Source organism: Chaetura pelagica, unplaced genomic scaffold (assembly GCF_000747805.2).
Source record: "Chaetura pelagica isolate M959 unplaced genomic scaffold, ChaPel_1.0 scaffold15, whole genome shotgun sequence".
In the NCBI taxonomy this organism is placed as follows: Eukaryota; Metazoa; Chordata; class Aves; order Apodiformes; family Apodidae; genus Chaetura; species Chaetura pelagica.
This window is the reverse complement of record NW_009953507.1, coordinates 68,336-92,014: the sequence shown is the minus strand read 5'-3', so window position 1 is coordinate 92,014 and position 23,679 is coordinate 68,336. Positions and strand designations below refer to the sequence as shown.

The 23,679-nt window shown below is 37.5% G+C and overlaps 1 protein-coding gene across 1 annotated transcript; it reads right to left on the bottom strand.

The window, feature by feature from the left end:
• Window positions 1–4,546: 4,546 nt before the first annotated feature.
• MLC1 (megalencephalic leukoencephalopathy with subcortical cysts 1) lies at window positions 4,547–20,010 on the bottom strand. The gene is made up of 12 exons (XM_009999444.1): window positions 19,963–20,010; window positions 19,092–19,275; window positions 16,898–16,987; window positions 15,689–15,742; window positions 15,494–15,595; window positions 12,334–12,435; window positions 11,367–11,438; window positions 10,770–10,886; window positions 9,789–9,845; window positions 8,598–8,720; window positions 6,989–7,156; window positions 4,547–5,126 (listed from the first exon to the last, which is right to left on the bottom strand). Exons 2-12 carry the CDS (start codon window positions 19,269–19,271, stop codon window positions 5,052–5,054), a joined length of 1,140 nt encoding a protein of 379 aa, XP_009997746.1. The 5' UTR covers window positions 19,272–19,275; window positions 19,963–20,010; the 3' UTR covers window positions 4,547–5,051.
• Between the last annotated feature and the right edge of the window lie 3,669 nt (window positions 20,011–23,679).

The window sequence follows — 23,679 nt, the reverse complement described above, 5'->3', positions numbered from 1 at the left end:
AAAAAAAAAAAAAAAAAAAAAATAAAAATAATCAACTGTGTGTTCTTGTTCTTGGTGAGATGCTGCAAGAAATTTTCCTGCAGGAGCAGAAAGGATTAAAAAATGCTCTTAAAACTGCAATTTTCCCCTTTGGCTTTCCTAGCTTTTCCTAGCTAAAATGGTAGTTGAGGAAGGATTCATGCACCAGGTGCACACTTTACTTCTTCAGAAGATGATTGAGCCAGATTTGTTTATTTTATCTAAGGCTATTATTTTAATTATTTTTTTTTTCTTTTAAGCTAGGACCCTAAGTCATGGCTAAGCAGTAGTCTGTGGCATCAATTCTACTGAAACCTAGCAAGGCAGGAGGGGCACTCTCCGCCCAGTCCTAAGCAGAAACCGTTATAACACAGCACCTCACCAAGCCGACCTCAGAGAGGGCAATGATTTTTGTCCCTTGAACAGGCTTCCCAGCTATGCTGTGGAAATGGATCATCTACCAGCACACCCTATTTAATGCTACAAGCAATCAAAATTTTCTCTGTGTTCAACACAAACACATAAAAACACTTAGCTAAAAAGTGCAGGGTCCACAGTAGGTGCTGCAGTGAATTGCAAAAGCATTTACCCACAGGGTGAGATTTACAGTGGAGCTTTCTCTGACTGAGAAAGGCTTTTCACATCAGCAGCCAGCTCTACATTAACTATGGTTTGAAGAGCCTGCCTCTTTCCTCCATGATTTTTTTTCTTGCATAGGATAAGATAATTTAACCTCCAGAGCAGTATCCATGGTGGGGCTCCTAGGCTACTAGGTGTGTGCAGGAATGTCTTGTCACTGGCAGTTTGGGCAGTCCCTGCTGGGCTGAACAGGGCAGGAAGGGATCCATGGCCAGGCAGGGAGCCCAGGGGTGGTCATCTTCACTGGACAACAGAATCTATGGCTGATAGCTCTGCAACAACCTCTTTTGTTTTTTTTATTCCCATCTATTCCTTCCCCTTGTTAATCTAAGAAGACTAAAAAAACCTCAGATACAGTCATATTCAACCATTACTTCAGGGTCAATCTGAATTCTAATTTAATCATTCTGTTTAGCCGATTCAGTTTTCCTGTTTCTTTTTGATGAATGCTGTTTTCTTAATCTCTTATGAAAATACTTCAGCTCCCTGTCACAGCTTGACTCAGGATTGGCTTCATTCTGGCTCAAACCAGGACATTCCTCAAAGAAAGGTAAACATCATCTATTATCCTGTCACTAGGTGCTTCCCAGCCACTCCTGACAGCAAAACAAAGATCCGTAGCTGTTTAAAAGGTTCTCAATGCTTGGTGGAGAGCAGACTCACAGAATCATCATTACTGGAAAGGACCTCTGAAATCACTAAGTCCAGCCATAATACCAAAAAAAAAACAACAACAAAAAAAAAAAAAACCAACCAAAAAAAAACCCCAAAAGCCCCAAACAAACAACAAAAAACCCCCACCAAAAAAACAAAACAAAACACCCACACACAAAAAAACCCCTAAAAAACCAGCCACTAGAGCATGCCCTGAAGTGTCACACCTACATGTTTCTTGAATACCTCCAAGGATTGTGACTCCACCACATCCCTAGGCAGCTGTTCCAGTGCCTGACCAGTCTTTCAGTAAATAAATCCTTCTTACTACCCAATCTAAACCTTCCCTGCCACAACTTCAGGCCATTTCCTCTGATCCTGTTGTTATTCACTTGGGTGAAGAGGCCAACACACACCCCCATACAACCTTCTTTCAGGCAGTTGTAGAAGGCAATGAGGTCTCCCCTCAGCCTCCTCTTCTCCAGACTAAACATTCCCAGTTCCCTCAGATACTCCTCATAAGACTTGTGCTCTAGACCCCTCACCAGCTTGATTGCCCTTCTCTGAACATGCTCCAGCACATCAGTGTCCTTCTTATAGTGAGGGACCCAGAACTGCACACAGTACTCAAGGTGCAGCCTCACCAGTGCTGAGTACAGGGGCAGGATCACCTCCCTACTCCTGCTGGCCACGCTATTCCTGATGCAGTCTAGGAGGCTGTTTGGCTTCTTGGCCACCTGGGCACACTGCTGGCTCACGTTCTTCTGGCTGCCAACCAGCACTCCCAGGTCCTTTTCTGCTGGGCAGCTCTCCAGGCACTCTTCCCCAAGCCCATAGCATTGCCTGGAGTTGTTGTGACCGAAATGCAGGACCCAGAACTTGCCCTTATTGAACTTCGACCCATTGACCCAGCCTTTCCTGGTCCCTCAGCAGAGGCTTCCTACCCTCAAGCAGATCAACACTCCTGCCCAATTTGGTGTCATCTGCAAACTTAATGAAGGTGCACTCAATCCCCTCATCTAGATCATCAGTGAAGAACAAGACTGACCCCAAAACTGAGCCCTGAGGGACACCACTGGTGACCAGCCACCAACTAGATTTGACCCTGTTTACCACAACTCTCTGGGCCCAGCCATCCAGCCAGTTTTTTGCCCACTTGTCTATGTCATGATTTGCCAGCTTCTCCAGGAGAATGCTGTGGGAAACGGTGTGAAAGGCCTTACCAAAGTCCAGGTAGACAACATCCACAGCCTTTCCCTCATCCACTAGGTGATCACCTTGTCATAGAAAGAGATCAGGTTGGTCAAGCGAGACTTCCCTTTCATAAACCCATGCTGGTTGGCTCAAGATGAGCTTCTCCACAATATTTCCTGGTACCGAGGGCAGGCTGACAAAGCCTGTTGTTCCCTGGATCCTCCTTTCAGCCCTTCTTGTAGATGGGTGTCACATTAACCACCCTCCAGTCATTTGGGACCTCCCCTGTTGACCAGGATTATTGATAAATGATGGAGATAGGCTTAGCAAGCCCTCCTGCCAGCTCCCCCAGCACTCTAGGGTGGATCTCATCAAGCCCCATAGACTTATTAGTGTTCAGGTGCAGAAGCAGATCATTCACTACCTCCTCCTGGATTATGGGGGCCTTGTTCTGCTCTCCATCTGTATCTTCCAGCTCAGGAGGCTGAGCACCCTGGGGGAAGCTGGTCTGACTATTAAAGATGGAGGCAAAGAAGGCATTAAGTATCTCAGCCTTTTCCTCATCCTTGGTTGCAATGTTCACTCCACATCCAGTAAGGGATGGAGATTCTCCCTGCTTCTCTTCCTATTGTTGATGTATTTATAAAAGCTTTTTTTGTTGGCCTCTATGTCAGTGGCCAAGTTGAGCTCCAGATGGGCTTTTGCCTTCCTAATTTCACCTCTGTATGATCTAATGAAATCTCTGTACTCCTTGAGTTGCCTGTCCCTTCTTCCAGAGGTCATAAACCCTCCTTTGCCAAGCTAAGTCCCAGCAAAAGCTCCCTGTTCAACCAGGCCAGCCATCTTCCCCACCCTCTGATCTTGTGATACAAAGGGACAGCCATGAACTTAAATATAACAGAACTTGAAAATACAGTTAAATGAAGGCAAATGTTTTACCACACAAAAGAAAGCAGTTAATACACATTCACGCTATTCTACATGACTTTTATCTTTTCACTTTACAGTGATTCAGGAAGAATTTATACACCAGTTAGAGTCTTCGTCCAGTTTCAATCTATGCATGAGATTTAGAAAGTTGTTTGGATGTTTATTTTTAGGTAGAGCTGTCACTATTTCTGTACAACTTCCAAAAAACAGCGTACAAGCAAAAACTAACTTTTTCTCTTTATGAAAATTGTAAGATTGTAGCAGATACATTACTGGTTACCTGCCTTCTTGAGACAATGCTCACACAAGTACCACCTGCAGAGGCATGAGATTTGGCAGTATTTAAGGGAAAAACAGCTGCACTCTCTGGTTGTTGATGTATCAGCCTGGACCAAAACCATACACTATTTTAGGTGAACAGAGAGGTTGCTGTAAAAATGTTCTTAAGAAGCTCTGCTCTAAACTTGAAAGAGTATTCTCCAAGCACTAACATGCCACAAAAAAATTACCCCCAAAAAAACAAGCTAGCATACCTAAAGGGCTCCGTATTGCACATACCTTTCCCTATCTTTATTTCTCCTCTCCAATAACAAAAATACAAGCTTTGCAGCATGCTCTGAACAAATTATTTGTGCTATTTCAGATTTTTGTAAAAAGAGGAATTAACCTCAAAATTCTAGAACCTTTCAGAAAACAATAAAAACAGGAAAACATCCCCAAAACCACTACCTTGTCAGCAGCTGTCTCCCTAGTTACACCAAAGAGCCTATTAACATGTTTGAAATCTACAAAATCATACACAGAATTCAGCTAGGAGAAAAAGGCAATCTGTATGGGGGATATCCCTTGTTTAAGGGCACTGAGGTTCTGTAAGTTTTTCAGATAGTTAGGAAAATAAACTAAATGTGAAAAAAATCTCATAATATCAGTAATATCTCCTGGGTTTTGGCTGATTGTTTCTCTTTGTTGTTGTGTTTTTTTACTTTGGGTAGCAGATTTTGTGTCTGGTCACTCAGAACAAGTCCTGTCCCCATTTAACAGTCCAGAAATGGAAGCTTAAGAGGAAAGAATACCTTTTTCACTTCTCCAATTAGAATGTTAATCCACATCCTTGAGTTTCCACATAATAAAGACTTTAATTTATATAAAAGCAATGAGATGCAAAACAACTTCACAACTCCTACAAAAGTGAAGTATAAGCAAAAATATCCATTATGACATGTACTCATAACTTTACAAAAGCATTTATCAGTCACACTGACTGCATAACTGCAGTTATAACAACCTCTTGCAAATACATGAAGCCTACTACATATTGTCTTATTTTACTTTGCCATCAACAGAAATCCATGTGACTCGTTACCTTTTTTTTAAAGAAATCTTCTAAAGCAACAACAGATACAGATAATGACAGAAAAGACAGATTTATTAAAAGTATTATCAATATATGTTAAACTTACTAGAAAGAAACATTATTTACTGTGTTATTCCTATGGCTCCTACTGCTGTAACTATATTGCTGTTTATAAACTGAAAAGTTTTTAAGTCTTCTTAATACAAACAGCTGATTTACTGTATTGGGCTGTACTGTATTGGCTGCATTTCCAGAATCCAAACTACTGAGCCATCTGCACCACAACTGCTTTCCAGGCTTTGTCTTTGTCGAAGTCCTTTAAGGTATTATTGGAAACCTAAAAGCAAACAAATTTCAGACAAATGGAAGCACAAAACAGTTTTTGGTTAAAAACTGAAGATCAAGAAGAGAAGTATCTGAGAGAAGCGAGGAGAATGTAAACATAGACAGTTACACAGTCTGAGCTTCTAAAATATCCTATACATTGTAAATTGTATATTTTTATAGATTGTATACTACAAATCTATTATCTAAATGCAATAGTGTAAATTGTATAAGACTTGAGACACTTGGGTCAAAGAAACTTGGCCAAATTCCTATTCTAAACTTGTTGCTTAGGACATTTTTTCAAGATCTTTGCCAAAATGTGACTAAAAGCCCGAGCATTTCAATCTCTAAACGCAAGGCCAGAATTAGCCTCTTACAGTGCAACTGAAGCAAGCAAACCAAGGTCTTGCTTAAGAACACAGACTCCTGAGAAGCCAGAGGGACCTACAACTTCATCTGTAACATTATTCATGTGTTTAAACACTAAAAGGTAAGCAAAAAGGTATTGCTTTTCTGGACAAAGTGCTTCCTTTAGTATTTAACTCACCCGCAGTTTCTCAGTGTCTTATGAACTAGGCATCTTCATGTAAATCGCCCCCAGAACAGACCTGCTTGGCTATGTCATGACCTGTGCTCCAAAATCTGACTTGCAGCAGTGAAAGTGCTGCTGTGCTTCATCTTTTATACAGAATGTAACTCTCAGGACACAGATCCAGAAAATAAGCAACCTATGCCAAATGCCCTCAGCAGATTGAGGGAACATAAATCCACAGCTCACATTTTACATTGCCAGCTGTATGTCTTAATTTCAGTCCCTGCTCCCAGTGCTTTCTATCCAGTGCTGTTTCAGTGCAGATGCTCTTTCTAGAGCAGGGCCTGAAGCCAGCACTCTCTTTTTAGTGGTGGGCCATGCAGTAAGCATCCAGTTAAGGTGAGTTATTCTCTCCTAAGGATACAAGGCTTTGCCCTGTACAGCAGAGGTGCAGAAAGCCTCAGGGATACAGTGCTATTGCTAGGACATAGATGTAACCATAAACCTACACAGGCTGTGCCAAATCTGTATATAAGAGGATAACTTGAGCATGTAAGCACAGGAGAGAAAAGGAGGGAAATATCAATTCTGATCTTTATCACCAACTTTGGTAGTGTAGTTGGGACATGGAGAGACCTGGGTTTCCAGGTGCCCTCTGCTCACTACACTTCATACTGTACAACAGAAGTAGCCACTGACTCAGCTTGCCCATTGCTGTTTCTACACTCTTGGTTCTTAGCTTTTCCCATTCACAGTTTAGGGAACTTGAGAGAACTAACTCAGCTTAGTAATTTACACCCCCACAAGAATTGGAAAGGTACAACTACATAGAGTACTCTCATTCCATAGCCCAAAACTTCTGCTAGCATTGACAGGTTAAATCCATTCCTTCCTTACCAGATGGTTATCTCATTATCAGAACATGGTGATGCAAGGCCCATTATCTTTTCTGTAACTTCATCATAACAGATCAACAGCAATTATGGACCTGCATCTTGTGGAGTAGGACAGTAGGACAATAATTTTATCTCAGTACAATGATGAATCTCGTCTGTAATTGGGAGCTCATAGTACAAATAAGAACAGAATGGGGATTTAACCTTACAACTGTTTTTCCCTTAATAGGACTAGTCACAGATTTACAGATACTGAGTCTGTCATGCCTCAGTTATCATTTAACCAACAAAATATTATCCCTTTATTACAAAATTCACCAGTGTATTAGCCTCTTTACAGCTTTACAGAGCCGCTTTTAATCTGAATTCAGTAACACAAAACATTACAAATATATATATTTTTAATACAGATTTTTAAATTTTATAATGGGTATAAATACATACCTCTGTTGTCCTGTATTCCTGTTTTTTAACCTGGGATGCTGTCCACGATGAATCATGTAGTTTCATTTTTGTCTTGTAATTTACACACTGTATAACAGTTCCAATAGTAAGGCAGGCCTGAATTAGCAGCATCAACATCAGAAGCAACAGAAGTACATCATAAGATTGCTGAAAATAGAGACATTAAATATATTGTTAACTACCTGAATATTATTATTTTTTTTTGCTGTTCCCACCCATTGAGATATGTTTCAAGATTTCATTTTTTAACTCAAAATTTAATTTATAGTTTATTTCAGCATGAAGCTTCCATTGAAATTTGAGTGCCTGAGTTTGCTAAAAATAGAACAGATTGATCATTGTTAACAAAATATTCTTTTGCCAAATGTTTTTTTTCCTCTAGAAATAAAACAGAATTGAGGAAACTATCCTCTAAAATATAGCCTCACTGCTGGTTCTGACCTAAGCACTGTTGCAGCTGGGCCTAGGACTGGTCTTGTGCCTCGCTGGCTCTGGCCTTGCCCTGCTGACTTGAATTCCTGGCCGACCTTGGATCTGCCTCACTACTATGGACTTGTCTGGCAATCTCTGATCTACTGGCTGAACCTGGTTATCACGGCCAGACCTGCCTTTTTCTGGGCAGTGTAGGACTGCATCATTTGCCAATGAGGTCACTGTCCTTGTCTGCTTTGCTGTCACCTTCTGCTCTATTGTTTACTCTCCCACTCTTTCTGCAGCCCACTCTTTCTGCATCCAGACAAGAGTAGCACAGCACTTTCAGGAATGCTCTGCAGGGTCACCCCAATTGCCTGGACAGTCCAGTCTTCTGTCTCCAACATGTGTGACAGGAGGAGATACTTAAAGACAGCAAGTTAAGCCACGGCCACTTCCTGAGGCCAAACAACACACTGTGTTCTTCCAGTATCTGAACAGGATCACATACTCAAAAGCTGGCTTTCCTATCCCTGAGATCTCACTTTAAGACATATTTTCCCTCTCTTCTAAAATTACAAGAGTACTCAAGGACTAGTGGGTACGAAGAGTCAAGACTCTTACTGACGCTATTTTAAAACCCACAAATGGTTTTTTAAATGTCATCAGGAATTGCTAAACACTTTGATGGTAAAGCCCTAGAAAGCTCTTCAGCAATACACTGGTAACACTTCATACTGAAATGCTTTGAGATTTGCAATCTTTTTTTCTTCTCTGCCCCAGTCCTGGCTTGAATGAATCTAGGTGTAAATTTACAATCCCGACATGCCACCTGTTGGCAGACAACCTAAGAAACAGAAAAATGTGTTTTCAAGTAAAGCTAGAATATTCAATTTATATACTATATATTTATAAAGACCTCAAGGAGAACATAATTACATATTACATATTACTTTTACTTTAGAATAATATCCCATTTTTTTTAATTTCAGGTGGCAACAGAATTAACACACTTCAAATTGTATCATTATTCAAATAAGAATTATTTAATACTTTCTATAACATTTTATTCAATCTTTATAGAGTAGTACCTTGCCTTCTTATACTTCCTAATTCATTCTTGTGTTGCTACTGTAACAGCTAGTTGTTAATTTTTCAGTTGCATAAGAATACATACTTTAACAGCAGGTGGGTAATTTTTAAAGATGTCAACAACTTGCATAATGCTGAAGGATAAGTATGCAGAAGCTGTGAACAACAAAGGAGAAGTAACACTGCTAATGGCAATCAGGACCTCAACCTAAGAAATAAGAAAAGAAATATTAAGTAGGAATAAAGCGAAGTTAAAACTTTGATTTGTGAGTCACATCTCCTTGAAGCCAGCATAACAGAAGCTTGTAGAAGTGTATAGCACTGTATCTCACACAGAGATACAGAGGCAATTTTTTAATAAATTAAGTTTCCTAGCCAAAACACTGTTGTTTTGTAATTAATTTTCGATTTAATATGCATGATGGGATCTTTGCTTGATTGTAAAAGTGCCTTTCATATACAGATAAAGGAAGCAATACTCAGCTTAGACAACCAATGTAGAATTCTCATTTATTCTTCAGTTTGTATGAAATAATGAGAATTAACAGAAGATACAGCAGACTTGCCACCTAAAATAACTATGAAAATAAATGAGTGCTTTAAAGCACATTTATTTCAATATAATAGCAGCTGAGTTTTCATTTTTATATAATCCTACAGGATCAAATTCTGACTTCAGCTGGGGTCATGCGTCATTACTGACTTAAATATGGCTGCAAGACTATAACTTAGAATAGATGTTTATGAAGACTTAACTAGTCATCTGGACCAGTCAAGGAATAAATGCATCCTATTAAATATTCTCAGTCCTTGTTGCTAATTATGTAGATGAGGAATTTGTTTAAAACATGTTCTAGGTCCAGTTCAACCTGAACACCTAATTTTCTTCTTCCAGAAACCACAGCTCAAAATGAAAGAACAGAAGAGAAAGGACCTCAGTTCAGGAGCATGAGAGCACTTCTGGGCATACCCAGAACCTCATACATTGTGTGGGTAATACCATTTTCTTATGGTAATACCCACTCCCAAGGAACCAGTACAAAAAACCCAATACATAGTTCTTTGCATCATTTTCTAGAACTGGTGGAATTAAGTGTCCAAAGGATTTACTGGATTTATCAGGAATATTGGCTTACACTTGTGCTACCTGTTACTGTCACATTTTGTAGAAGTAACAGAACACAACTGAGAAGAATGAGTAGTGCCCACTATCACAGGCAGGCTTTCTTAGCATAATTCCACACTAATGACAAAATCAAAGATTTTACACTCTTACCAGACATTTACTTGGATATTCAGCAGCTACGTGACTTGCAATAGCACTTGGGAAGCACTAAACAAAAAATCATAACAAAATAAATATTTACCTACTTGAAAATCACACAAATTACAATTGTCACAGTGATTCCCATTAGTCACAGATCACATCCTAAATTTCCTGAAAAAGGCAAAACTGTATATACTTATTATGACAGTATTAGGAATCAATTAGTCAAATGGAAATAAAATTAATCTTCATTGAACTTGCACTTAATGAGTATCATGTAGTAATCCTTCACATACTGAAATAAGATTATCCTCAAAACTTGACACATCCACATAAAAAAATAATTAACCCTACTGAACTTTGTGAATCCTGAATGCTCAAAAACTTACACTCTTTTTTCATTTCATGCTGAGGGATCTTCCAGACATTGTAGCCATATATAAATTTAATGTTCATTGTCTTCTTTCTCAATTGGTTCAATTTATAGCAATCAGGGTAGCACAGCATCCTTTATGAATTCACTGCTCCTAGGTACAGACTAGTACTAGGAACAAGGGCTACCAATCAGTTTCAGGTTTTTATTATAGATAAGGCTGACAGGTTAAAGGTGATGTTATAAGGATCCTACTACGCTGAAATTAAACTCAACTTCTTATTTTGCAGCCTGAAGTATTCTAAAACCTAGGACTTGTCTGACATAACACTTCACTTCTAATAGTCTTGCTATATTACTCATTTTCATTTTACTGAACTGAGGACAGAAAATGTATCAGAAGATTTTATGAGAACCAAAGTACTGCAAGTCAAAATAGAATGAGAATATTGCATAAATATATTAAGGATATTGAAGTGCTAATTTATTTGCTAAGCAGCACTCACCAATTAGAGTCAAATAAATATTCCAGTAGGGAAAAGGAAAACGAAAACTAAAAAAAAAATTGAAAAATCAGACTTTGTTTTAAATTAGTACCTTCATTCTGCACTACTTACAGCAACTAAGATCCAAAAGAATGTTACTGATAGATATGGACCTGAGACTAGAACATCCATATTCAAAGCAATTATTCCACCAAATACTGATGAAATTCCAATAATCACCTCAATTACCTAGAACAAAAAAGAGCACACAAATTATTAACAGTGCATTTGAACACCAAATTTCTTATGTGCATATAGAAAGGAGCTGACTGCAAAGGAAAAAAAAATGCATTTATGCAATTAGCTAAGCATTAGCCATGCACTGTTTTAGGGATCTAAAAGATGGCAAAACTCCAGCCAGCTTAAGTGAAAACAATATCAGCTTCATTATACATAATTATGCTCTTATTTCTTAGCTCCAGTAAACAACAGTTCAGTTTATATTATTTATCTTTAACTCATTAAGTAGCCTCCTTCCTATCATACATGACAGTTATCACTTATCTTGCAATATTCTAAAAGGAAACATTTTTAGATATCTCTCATTTATGTCTTTATTCTTTCAGCTTTTATCAACACTGATCTCTTACTGGCTTTAAAGGATCTTACCACATAGAAAGATGAAGTAACAAATTTATTTAAAGAAATAAAATAAAACACTTTTCTTACTGAGTATGACTTCAGAATTCGAGCAGGAAAGCTGACATTGCTCAAAACAATGGTGCTGTCATATGCAGTATTCTAGAGGGGAATGAAAAATCATGATAAAAAAAAAACTACACTAAGCAATACATTTCTTTCTAGCATTTTTACAACTTGTTACAGATCCTAGCAGTGGCATGCTGTGTTTGTTTGTCCCATCAGAGCTGACAGAGAGACACTGTGGTGTTTGCCAGTGTCAGATCACATCAATCACATTAAAAAAAATTAGGTAGTCCCAGATTAACTGTTATGCAACCACTGTTGAACAATGAAATATGGTCACCTAGTCTTCCCTTTCCACCTTCAAAATATGTACTTTCTTCCTGAGCCTTCAGATTTTACTGATGAGGATAAACAGTAACTGAAAGAGGACAGTACACTACACAACTTTATCTAGCAAGCAGTACTTCAACTGGAACACAAAATGGCATAGCACATTTGCTTCATTATTAATTAGAAGGTGTACTACTGTAGAAAAACAAGAATGAGATCTGGGAGAGCACTTGTGACTAAAGAAACTTTTATCTATAGCCCCAAGTCCAGAAGCCAATATTCCTTGTCCAGATTATACCAAATTGGTATACATGACAAATTACTTTGTCCACCTCAGACTTCAAAAAGGCATTGCTTGCTTATATAAAAGTCACAGTATTGTCATGTTTTATATGTCATTAAGTTTTGTTCTACTAACCATACATAAAACACTTGCCATGCCTGATCATGCTGTGTAATTTCAGATCATTTTGCAGAGGGACCACTGTGCTCTTAAAGAGGCTATTACTGTTTTGTATGGTACTTTTATTTATTATTCAAATCTAGTTTTACCATGTATTCTGAAATTACATACTCAAGTAATCCATGCCTTGTCAATGTAACACAGGAAAAGTCCAATACTTTTTAACAAGAGATGCTTTTAGTCCTTAACAGTACCTACTTGCTTTCTCATACAGCAGTCTTCAGTGGACCTAGCTGAAATGATCACAGTAGTTGCCATGAAGATTTCCAGCAGAATAAGTAGAATCAAGTTGAAATTTATCTGTCAGTAAAATCCCAGACATAAATGAGTTACATCTTCCTTACTAAAAATAGAGGGTGGGATCTAACAGTCTATTTTCTGTGACATTCAGAAATATCTATTAATTAGATACTTTGTTAACCATTTTCTTGCTTCTTTGTGATTTTCTAGGACAACACCTAGCTGTTGACATAATAGTTAGAATGCCTAACCTAACAAAGAAATATTTATTTCATCTACACCAATACTCTGCCTGAAGATTTTATCACTCTTCCAGAAGAGGACTTAATCACAAGTGGGTACATTTGCATTTTGCAGGACCTCTCATGTGAAACCAGAACACTGCAGCAAATCATGGAAGATTCACTGGAACAGAAAGAGGACAAACAACAGCATGCCTGACTAGTTCAAGGGCTAAGGCAAAGGACTAGAGGGGAGAGAAGGAAGGCCAAAGGCTCCCAACCCCTATGCTGCAATCCAAATGGTGTGATACAGTGTTTAATGCTGGATGAAAAGACATTCCAAAGAACTTGGCCAAAAATCCTGGCCCTGTACTCTACCTAGTGCTAGTAATGCACAGAGAAACGCTCTTCATGGTTTCACAGCTCTCGCAGGTCTAACAGACTACATTACTGTGCAAAAACATGGATGCTGCCATTCCTCCTGCCATTGCTCATCTTCAAGAGATTAATCAGTGAATGCAATAATGAACATTTATCTTTGGTTCCTTATTATCTCATGAACAGTGGTAGATAAACAGCCTACTCTACGTGGGCTGAATAATTTTCTAGAGGCACACAAGTTGGACAGAGTGCATCTCCTTTTCTTGTCTTCAAAAGTACCATGTTCTTTCACCAGCAGTAGAAGAAGACATTTGGTGGTTAGGTCAGGACTTTGGGCAAAGAACCAAAAGTTGAGGAAGAACTGACTCCATTCAGAACCTACAGAAGAGCTGTCAAACATGTGGCCTGCAAGACAATATTTAACCCAGCCTCTAAATTCCCATTATTTGGATGTGTTTTGACATGTAGTGCTGATACTGACATGAGCTGACAAGGCCACACCATAGAGTGCAGTGCCAAGTAGACACAGATTGAGTCCAGAAGCACCATAACTACACTGAAGGACCAGCTCGTACAGTGCTACCTATAAGGAGTAAATAACAGAAATTGGAAAAGTTGCAGTAAATAAATTAGAATTTTTAACTTTTATCTAGGTTGTTGGTTTGTTGTTTTTTTTTCTGATAGGACATGTCTAGAGTATCAGATAGAGCCTTCTATTCTTAAAATCAGTTCAGCACCTAAGTGAAAATCTCCAAACTTCATTTTTTGGAGTTTGGGCGGGTTTTTTTGTTGTCTTTTTTTTAAACAGAAATACAGATAAAGCTAAAACTAAGTATTTTTATACCATCTATAACAATGGAAAATTCAATGTCAGATTTGTAAGCACTAAAGAAAATGACAACTACCACAGTACATAAAATCCATAACCAGATGCAAAGCACCAAGTAACCTGTGCTCTTAATCCTCTTGCATGACTATGGAACATGCAAGTGCAACCAGGGAGAAAGCAGCAGATTAGTACAAACTTAGTTACATTTGCTCTGAACCTGCACCAGGTATTAAAAATATGGTTCACTGGTACAGTATGAAAGGGTTGAATTAATTCCAAGAGTAAATAATTTAAAATTCAATATAGTTGCTTAAATGTGTGTTTTTAACACTATTTAAGATACCCTACAGATGATTGAAGAAATCTGCACGAGTTTGACAAGTCATGCCTAAAGGAGACTGATGCCCTCCTGCACCAGCAGCTAGAACGAGGCAGAACAAGCCAGCACATACCTCATGGAGATTCAGGCTTATGGTTGGGCAGCCAAATCAAGCTCCTACACTCCAGTATCTGTGTGCACTCACATTGCCTAGGCTTCCTGCCAGGGAAGATCCAGTCTATACAGACAAGAGAAGGAACCCCGACAGCTACCGGGCCAACTGCTAGAGGTGGGGTTCAGTTACACTGGCTGCCAGTGCCATTTGAAGTATTTTTTCTTAAGCTTATTGAACATGCACCATCCCTGGAAGTTTTTAAGACAAGGTTGGACAACATTTTGTGCAACCTGGTCTAGTGGTAGGGTTCACTGCTCATGGCAGGGGGGTTGGAACTAGGTGATCTTTAAGGTCCCTTCCAACCTCAATGATTCTATGATTCTATGAAAAGGGATGTTTGACACAGGACTGATGTGAGACTCCTACTTATCCAGAGCAGAAGCAGAAGTCAGGCAGACTATCTCACAGCATACTTAAAATAAGATGTGTTCCAAGTTTAGGCCACAGAATCCTTCCTGAGCTATCGATACTGAGGCAAACAAGACTGTGCTGCAGGGTTCCAGTAACTGGACTATCAATTATGATGGAGGTACAGACACCCAACTGCCAAGGAGGCAACAGACATATATACCCAATTTGGAGTTAATTTGAATCTTGTTAAAGATCTGAACCCTTTCAGTTGCAGTGGTCAGCACACACAACATTCCACTCATTTTTGTCCATCAGGTCTCTTACCCTGAGAGCTATCTATTAAAGAACATCCAGGAAAGGATTATATTTAACTTAATGATGAAATGTCCTAGAAGTAGCACTGTTTGGGACACCTCATTTCAGTACAGTTCAACCCTAAAAAATGGCTAATCTACAGGTGAGCTATTAATTTATTCTCACTTTCTCTTGTGGCCCTGCTCTTTAAAAACAAACAAACAAACAAACAAAAAACAACAAACCAAAACTTGCTACAGTCAACAGAAAAAATAAAGTCAGTTGACCAAACTGGATCACACTTAAAGATCTAATTCCTGGTTTTGCACTTTGAATACAAGGAGAAAGGAAAGTAATTTTCATATTAATCTCCTCTAAGGAATCATACTGTGCATCTTTTAGCCATATAAATTTTCATCTCTAATATCACTTTTCCAGTCATCTTACTCAGTAAAAGTAAAGTTACTGCTACATAATCTCTCCCTCCCCTCTTTTTTAAACAAAGATTGACATAGCGTTATTCATTAGTAGTTGTTTTAGTAACTTACATTTATAGCTGATGGATTGAGGACAAGTTTGCATCCAAACCAAATTAAACACGTTGTTGTAACAGCAAATGTAGAGACAAACAGAATCTGAAAATTTGGTATCTGAAAAACATGTTCAGAAAGGGTTCATCTTCCATTTTAACCACAGGAAAAAATATATATATGTATAATTGCCAATAAAAATATTATACTTACCACATTAATTTTATTCCTTGCTATAGCGAAGCTCACAACTGCTGAAGGAATACACTGGGAAAATTAAAAGAGAAGACTAGTGGGATACTCTGCAGAAATAATTTTATCTATCTTTCTATACATGTATTTTATTTGGTCTGAATTCACATTTCAGTTAAGTTAAACAGAAGATTAGAAACTCTAAGGAAAGTCTTTCAGTCTTGTCTAAGCTCATTAATTACAACTGGGTCCTGAGGATTACTAGAGGTGTAAATAATGCCTTCCATATCCCTCAGTTTTGATCAGCTAACCAGTACAATGTGATGAGTAAAGGAAAGAAAGTCTTTCATAAGGCATAACATGCCTTCGTTAGCTTAAATTAACTCTAGAAGGCATAAGGTCCTTGAGCAGGAAAATAAAAACACTGGTACTTCCAAACTGGCCCTCCACATTCTCTTAAACAAAGTCATGGTTGTGTAAACTGAAGTTTGGTCAGTTTCAACATAAATTTGAAGAACTTGGTAAAATCTGCTCTGTTGAGTCAAGCCAAACTCCAAGAATTGTGCCTAGGATCTCTGCTATGTTCATTTATCAAGTTGCAAAAATAACAATGACAGAACAGAACCCTCTCATGAAAAAAGCAAGTACATCAGATTCATCTTATGTGCACAGATCTAAAGTGTAGATTAAGCATATATCACACAATAAACCAAATATGAGTCCCTCAAAATATAGTAAAAAATAATGGACTTTGGAAAACTTCAGACATCTTTAATACATATTATACTGATAAAGTAATATATGAGAACTTTTTTGTCTGCTTCAGTACTTGAATATTATGGCAAAATACACTGAAAAAATAGTAATTTGAAATACAATCTGAAATAAATTCTGATAGCATTTACATAGGAAATTCTCCAAATACAGAAAAAATGCAAACTTCCTCAAAATCAAGCACAGAAAAACTGTTCATGCAGGTAAGTAACTACTGCATGTCAGCAGTGAGCAGGTTACCCAAAATGGCAGCACAAAGCAGTGGTCTTTAGTACAATTGCTATTCCTTTAATCATGGGATGAAAATCCATTTAAAGAACTGTTAAATAGAATTAAACCTTCCATGAATAAAGTTAGTAGTAAATAGAGTTAAGTAGCAAAAAGACAAACCCACAAAAATTATTTATTACTGATTTTGCTGTCAAATTGCCACAGCAAATAATTAAGAATGCTTACTGAACCTGCTGCACAACGTAAATAATCCATTTCAGATGGAAAAATATTTCCCAGATATAGTGAAAACCCAGAAGTCATAAGGAGACAAGTCTGCAAAGTAACAAATAAAACAAAATAATATTAATAAAGCTATTTTTAAAGCAACTAGTCAGATATAAATCAGTAATTTCTTTCAAATTAAGCTGATGAACATTAACTAATGCAGTCTGTGTGTGAATGAGCTTGAAGCAAAATATGAAAGCATGCTGAGTTCTGAAGATGTGTTGCTCGTTAACAAGACTTAATACTGAACAATATAATAATGTTTGAATCAAGCATTGTGCCCTGACTTGGCAAATACCTAGTAAAATCCTCAAAAGGTAATCATAGTGCTCAGTGACAAATATGTTTCAGAAACCTCAACTAAGCCTCTATTTTGCATTCTCTGCTTGGCTCCACCAGATTTCATTATGCATGTGGGCAGCTGGGCAATTACCAACTAGGACAGAGTAACAAAAATAATTCTAGGATACACTGATGAAGATTCTTCCACCTATACTCCTGTCTCCAAAATCTCTTCCTGCTTTGGTCCAGTGGCACACCCATAAATACTTGACTCCTCCTGTTCCCTTGCTAATCTGCTTATTTCATAATTATAATTTAAACCCTCAGGAATAACTTATTTGCATTCTACTAACATTTTTTCTTTTGGCTTGTCGTGTCTCAGAGTTGGCATTTCTTTGAAGGGGCTGGGGAAGATGAGAGACAGAATGGCCCTCCTGTCACGTTTGGGCATTTTTTTTTTCATGTTACAAAATCATGGGGATCTTTAAAAAGTCCTTGTTGAAAAAACAACAGAAAATAAGGCAGACATACATGTGTATAAGCACACACAGAGAGAATTCTGGAAAACTGGAAGACAGTATTTATAGAACACAATTTGAAATTGTGCTTGAGGCATATTGAATTGTTCCTGCACAAGAGCCCACACTAGCAGCCACTGTGATGTCACTGTACAGTTTCCAACTGCTTCCTGAAGTAGACAGTTCTGTTCACTATGACTTCTGTTGCTCAGCATACAGACATTCCTTTCTGGGCACTGCCTTTCCAAAGAGTTGAGTTAAATTAACCACTATAATACTTGGGAGAAAAATCTAATTGGAATTTATTAGATTAGTTTATTAATAAAATTGGATTTTCATTTATCCATAAAACTCATGCTTCTGTGCAATATGTCCTTGCAAATGATCTCTAAATCTTAGTATCTCCAACCATTCACAGAAACTCAGTAAATGGGAAAAAATCAAATTAAAGAAAGTTGTGCTTTTTAACAACTAAGTTTGAGAAAATTTAATGCAAAGAAATGCAGCTCTTCTTTTGCTCTCTTGATATATAACAGTACATCTGAAAGGAAATCCAAGTTTCACAGATTGTCCAAAAGGAAAAAATGTTCAGCTGTTTCCAGAAAAATAAGGTAATATTTTTATTCACTGTGCAAAATTAGCTAACTACTGTATTAATGGTGAAACATTTTTAGCTAAAAAAAAAAAAAACTCTTCAAAATGCGTAAGCTGACAGAAAATGTCCAATTCTAATTGCTATAATGAACTTTAACTTTGCTCAGAACATGAAAAAGCATATGATGTACTGGCAAGATCAGTGTCCTATGATTCTAGCAGTGATACAAAAATTCCAATCACTGAGACATTCACATAAGAAACAGAAATATATAGTTTAGATTCTACCAAAGATTCTACCAAATAACTACATGACTACTGAACCCTGAAATATGAATGTGACACTAAAATCCTATATATACTTTTTATGCCAAAATGCTATCATGGCAAGTGAAGTACTTTCAACATGTTAAAAGAATGCATACGATCAAGATACTTACATCCTTTACCAAAAACTTATTATGTACATTGAGGTTGATATTTACCACTACCACACTCTCTGTTTGTGCTATATGATTAATTTTAAAGATAAAAATCAGACTGCATGTAGCATCTTCAATTAGTGCATCATTATCTAAATACCATTAACCACGTAAATGTTACATTCTGAATTTGCTATGTTCTTTTCTGTATAAATATTTATATTCAATAAGAACAGTGATGGAATTGAGAGTCCCCAAAACTATGTGAAACTGAACAGATTACTAGGCACTGTGACCTCACCTACATTTTTCAATTTTGTCATTTTAAGTACTTACTCCCATCAGCAGAGAAAAGATCCATGTTCTGTAACTAAAGCAAGGATGCAGCCTTTTTGACAGCTGAAGGTCACTTGATTTGATATCTGGTATATAATTTCCATTCTCTTGTTTTCCTCGCTCCAAAGTTGGCATCCTGTCATAGCTAAATTCTTCTCTGTAACCTTCTTCCCTAGTCATAACACTTCACAAAGGAAATTAAGTAATAATAATAATGGAAATGCAAATGATGGAGAAAGACGAATAATATAATTTAGATCCTTCACATACTCACATCAGTGCTCAACTAGGTTTTTGCCTATTTAAGATAAAATAAATAAAAGCAGCATTTAGTAATGAGCTGTATTTACATTTCAAAATATGTAAACACTCTTAACAACCTACTTGCATGCAGTAAGTAAATTACATCCCATAGCCACAGCTCCTAATAATAGAGTATAAATACCAACAAAAGGGAAGTTTGTGTATCTATCATATCTCAACAGACTTTTATTTCCAGATCTAAGACCCATTTTTGGAAGTGTAACTCTGTAGCCAAAGCTTTTTATTTTTTTCCTTTTTTTTTTTTTAACTCTAAGACAGAAAACATATTTAAACATGTTTAGCTATTAACTTGTATTTTATTTCAACACTTCTTATCAGGTATCTAAAATTACAGACTTTACTGTGAATCCAGTGAACTCATATGTTCACAATAGCTCAATTACAGCAAACTTTTTCTAATTTACCCAGTATCAATCATTTTTCATGTTCACTTCCCCCTTTTTTGACCATCTCACTGCTTGCCAACCTGTTCAAATACCCTGAGTTGTATCTTAAATTAGAATTAAGCTACCACAGATTTTTCAACAGTTAAAACCTTCATGCTTACCTTCAACTGAAAAGTTAACTGTCAGTCTAAAACAGTCTTGTGAACACAGCTGCCTGTACACTTTGTGATATTCTCACCGTTCAGTGAGTCATGCCGGCTTTGAAAAGTTCTCCCTTACACTTTGGCTTTCAACAACGTCTATTCAGATATGGAACAAAAGCACAGCAAAAACTTCAGTTAAGCCAGGGAACAGGAAAATGCCTCCTGAATTTTAATTAACAGAACACACTAGAAAATGACTGTACTACATTCTCATAGGGCTCTTTCCAAATCAGAACAACACATTTTAAAAGTTTCAAGTCTCTTTTTTATTTGAGTACTACCCCTTACTTGGTATCTTAAATAAAACCTCCCTCACAATTTACCATTTTAGTTATTATAATAGCCAGTGATAACAATATTGAACAATATGGTTCTTGTTTCAAATGAGTAGAAGCTACTCACAATGCAGTATTCTCACAGAATGAACTACAGATAAAAATCAAGTATTCAAGTATCCCAAGAAGTTGGGAAGTTAGAAAGAGGACAGAAATCTATCAAGAATAGTATCTTCACTGTAGAACTCTTCTTCATCTTTTCTTACTAACCCTAGTGTTCAGATAAACCCTGCACACTTCAGTTGTGCTGACATTCATACTTAAGAGAACACCGTGATGACTAAACAATGTATTTTAAATCTAGCAGGCAGCAGTGACATGCAATGGCCAGCGTACATTGGATCCAGTCCTCCTGCTTATTAGGCAATGAAAAAAAAAAAGAAAAAAAGAATGCTTTTATCCTGAAGATGTTGGCATCTAGACAGCTACAGCAATGACAGGGTCTTTTGTATAAACTTGAAACACTGTTGTAACCAAGACACAATTAAATCTGCAGTGCTCTGAAGGGCATCACCTTTAAAGGATGCTAGAAAAAATTTAAAACTACTTCTCAATTTGTACAAACTGTAGATTTTGCTCTTCTCATCATGTCAGTCAATACTGAAGAATTTTAAAGCGTTACAGTTGTTTTAATATACTGAAACATGGAAATTAATACAACATACACAGCACTAGAACACAGCTGTAAACTGTGTTAGAAAAGGGGAAGAAAAAAGAGACCGTAGCCAAGCAAAAGTGTCTTAAGTAATTAAGCCCTTCTGTTCATGGAAGAAACACCATGCAATACTTTCATTATCTGTAACTTTTCAAAGCCTACGATTTAATGGAAATTGGGTAACACATCTTTTTCAAGAAATGCTAGGAGCCAGTTTACTCTAACATATATTACCATAGATATAAAACAGGATCATATTTTACCCCTTTTGACCAATTTAGGGAGATCAACTTATTCTTACACAAAATTGGTAATATATCCAATTATTTAATTGATCCAATTTATTTGAATAAAAATAATGTATTGAGTCCTGCACCACAGAACAGAGAAGGGCTCAAACTCTATAAATTTTTGTTCACAATTCCAAGTGTTTCAGCCAGCATCTTATCTGAAAGCTCCCTCTCTCAAGCATGAGCTTTTGCTCGTTATGTTGAAACTCCTTTTGCTCTCTTTCCTGTGCACTTCTCAGTATTTGCTATTATTCTTTTTGCCCAGAAGTTCACCACACAATTACTGTACCCTCTGCATTTGACAACAGTGTCAACAAAAACCACTTAAAGCTTCACAGTTCGGTTTCTACTCTAAAAAATTTCTGGGGCCCTTATTTTAGGTTCCCTCAATTTCATGTTCCTGATACCATATTAAGTTTTGGGTCATTTTTGTGCATACACAACTACAAAGCAAGATTTTGTAGCTAGAGCCCAAGTCCTAGGCCAAGACCTTACAATCCTCAGTAAGGTACAAAGCTGCTGTAAAGATTCCTCCCGATTCTAAAGGGTGCACAGGAAACCTGCACAAAGACTGCAAGAGACCTAACAACACCAGTAGAATATTACAGGCTTCTGGAAAAGATTTACAAATTGTGTTTTTATTCTAAGTTAGGCCAAAAGACATCAAGCTATGACAATCAAATCAAATCAAATCACGAGAGGCTATGAAGAACTACTTACTTCAACTGCTGAAATGACCACTGCAGATACAAGGTCATTTGCCAGGGCTGTGACACATGAGCATCCCCCACAGTGACCACAAAAGATAATAAAACAGATTGACAATTATAACTGATCTGCCAAAGGACAATATGATTAAAAAGCACATAAACTTGTCATAGTCCAACTTTTGTATCAGTAATTTATAAAAATGTCATTCTGTCCTAGAACAGCTTCCCTAGCACTGAACCCAGGCTCATGCCCCTGTTCCCAACACTGAATACCAAAGAATAAAGCTCCTAAAGCTCTGTTGAGATTTATTTTTACCATGCTTACTAACTCTTCCTTTTTCTAGTGAGTTTGTATTAGTTATAGTACCTATGCGTTCTTTCACACAATGTTTAATTGTATTATTTTAACTCATTACCTGTATTCTTTGTTCAGTACTTTCAGCTCTTTGAAGTGTTTTGGTCCTCTGGAGTTGATTCCCCAGTCCTTGTTTCCTAGCTCATGCCTTGGGGCATATACTGAACCAAGAGAAAAATGTAGGCCTAACAGCTTCAAAGGGATGTCTTGCTCCCCTGGTATAATATAAACTTCTTTGGATTTAGTCCTTCACATGAATCATCATCTGAGAAGTTTCAATTGGTTCTATCAGTATATATACTACCCATTGTATGCTATTACAATACAAAATACTTCTAGTTTTATGGATGTCATAAACGCATCGTGTTAGTATTTGAATTGAATGAAGTGTTTTTTTCTGCCTAGGCCATTTTCTTGCAGTAAGATTCCTGAGAAGCAAGGATTGCAGTAAGATTCCTGGCAAGACTGTTACAAACTATGTGATTTTGAGACAGCAATTCATGCATGTACAACCACTCTCCTTCTCCAGAAACAGTTTCTTCACCTGGCACTTATTTGCCAACCAACGCTCCTCTGCCTGTACTCCACAAGAATCTTAGTGCAAAAAAAAAACAGTTCAAATGCTTTAAATGAATGCATCTAAAAGCAAAGGCTGTCACTCCCTCGGCGCTTTTCTAAAAAGACTAGAAACACTCATACATGGTTCTCAAATAGCAACATCTGAGTTACTTCAGAGCAAGATACTGGAGCCTGTGTGTAATTACTGGCAACCAGAATTTCTTCTAGTCTAGGAACCGTAAACCCTATGAAAGTGTTAAACAATCTGCAGTGCACTCCTGGCCCTTCTTTGCCTGAATAAATACTGAGCTAACCAGAAAAATAGAAAACAAAAGGTTGCCAAAACCAGCTGCTACTCTAGTCGCACAGCCTAGATCATGCTGCCTCTCTACAACAAACAGCCATGAAGTAGCTTCCCATGAAGTCTACTGCTCTGCCCAACTTCTGAAACTACCTCTTGTACGTCGTATGTGCCAGTTCCCATGGAAATTACTGGATGCTGAGCTGATCCACTCACAAACTGCGTTTTGTGGAACACCAGGTGATAAACAGAATCTAAAAGGGACTTGCACAAGATGCCTACAGTGTGTTTCATGAAGGGAATTGGTAAAAATATAAACTATGGAAACGGTAACCAACCGTCACTAAAAATGTACTTCCTCTAGAGCTGTAGCAGTTCGCGTATTTTGGAAAAAAAGACACTTTTTCTGCCAACCAGGTTTAGTGTTCCAGAGCCCGTTCCACCTGCGGCTGCTGAGACGCTAACAAGCCA

Bases quoted from the DNA above. Each gene is read 5' to 3' on its own strand.
- MLC1 (XM_009999444.1), bottom strand. From the start codon at position 19,271: ATGACTAGGGAAGAAGGTTACAGAGAAGAATTTAGCTATGACAGGATG. The intron at 11,439-12,333 runs GTAGGTACTGTT...ATTCCCCTCTAG, and splicing joins ACTGCTGTATGAGAAAGCAA to AATACTGCATATGACAGCAC. The intron at 5,127-6,988 runs GTATGTATTTAT...GTTTGCTTTTAG, and splicing joins AGGAATACAGGACAACAGAG to GTTTCCAATAATACCTTAAA.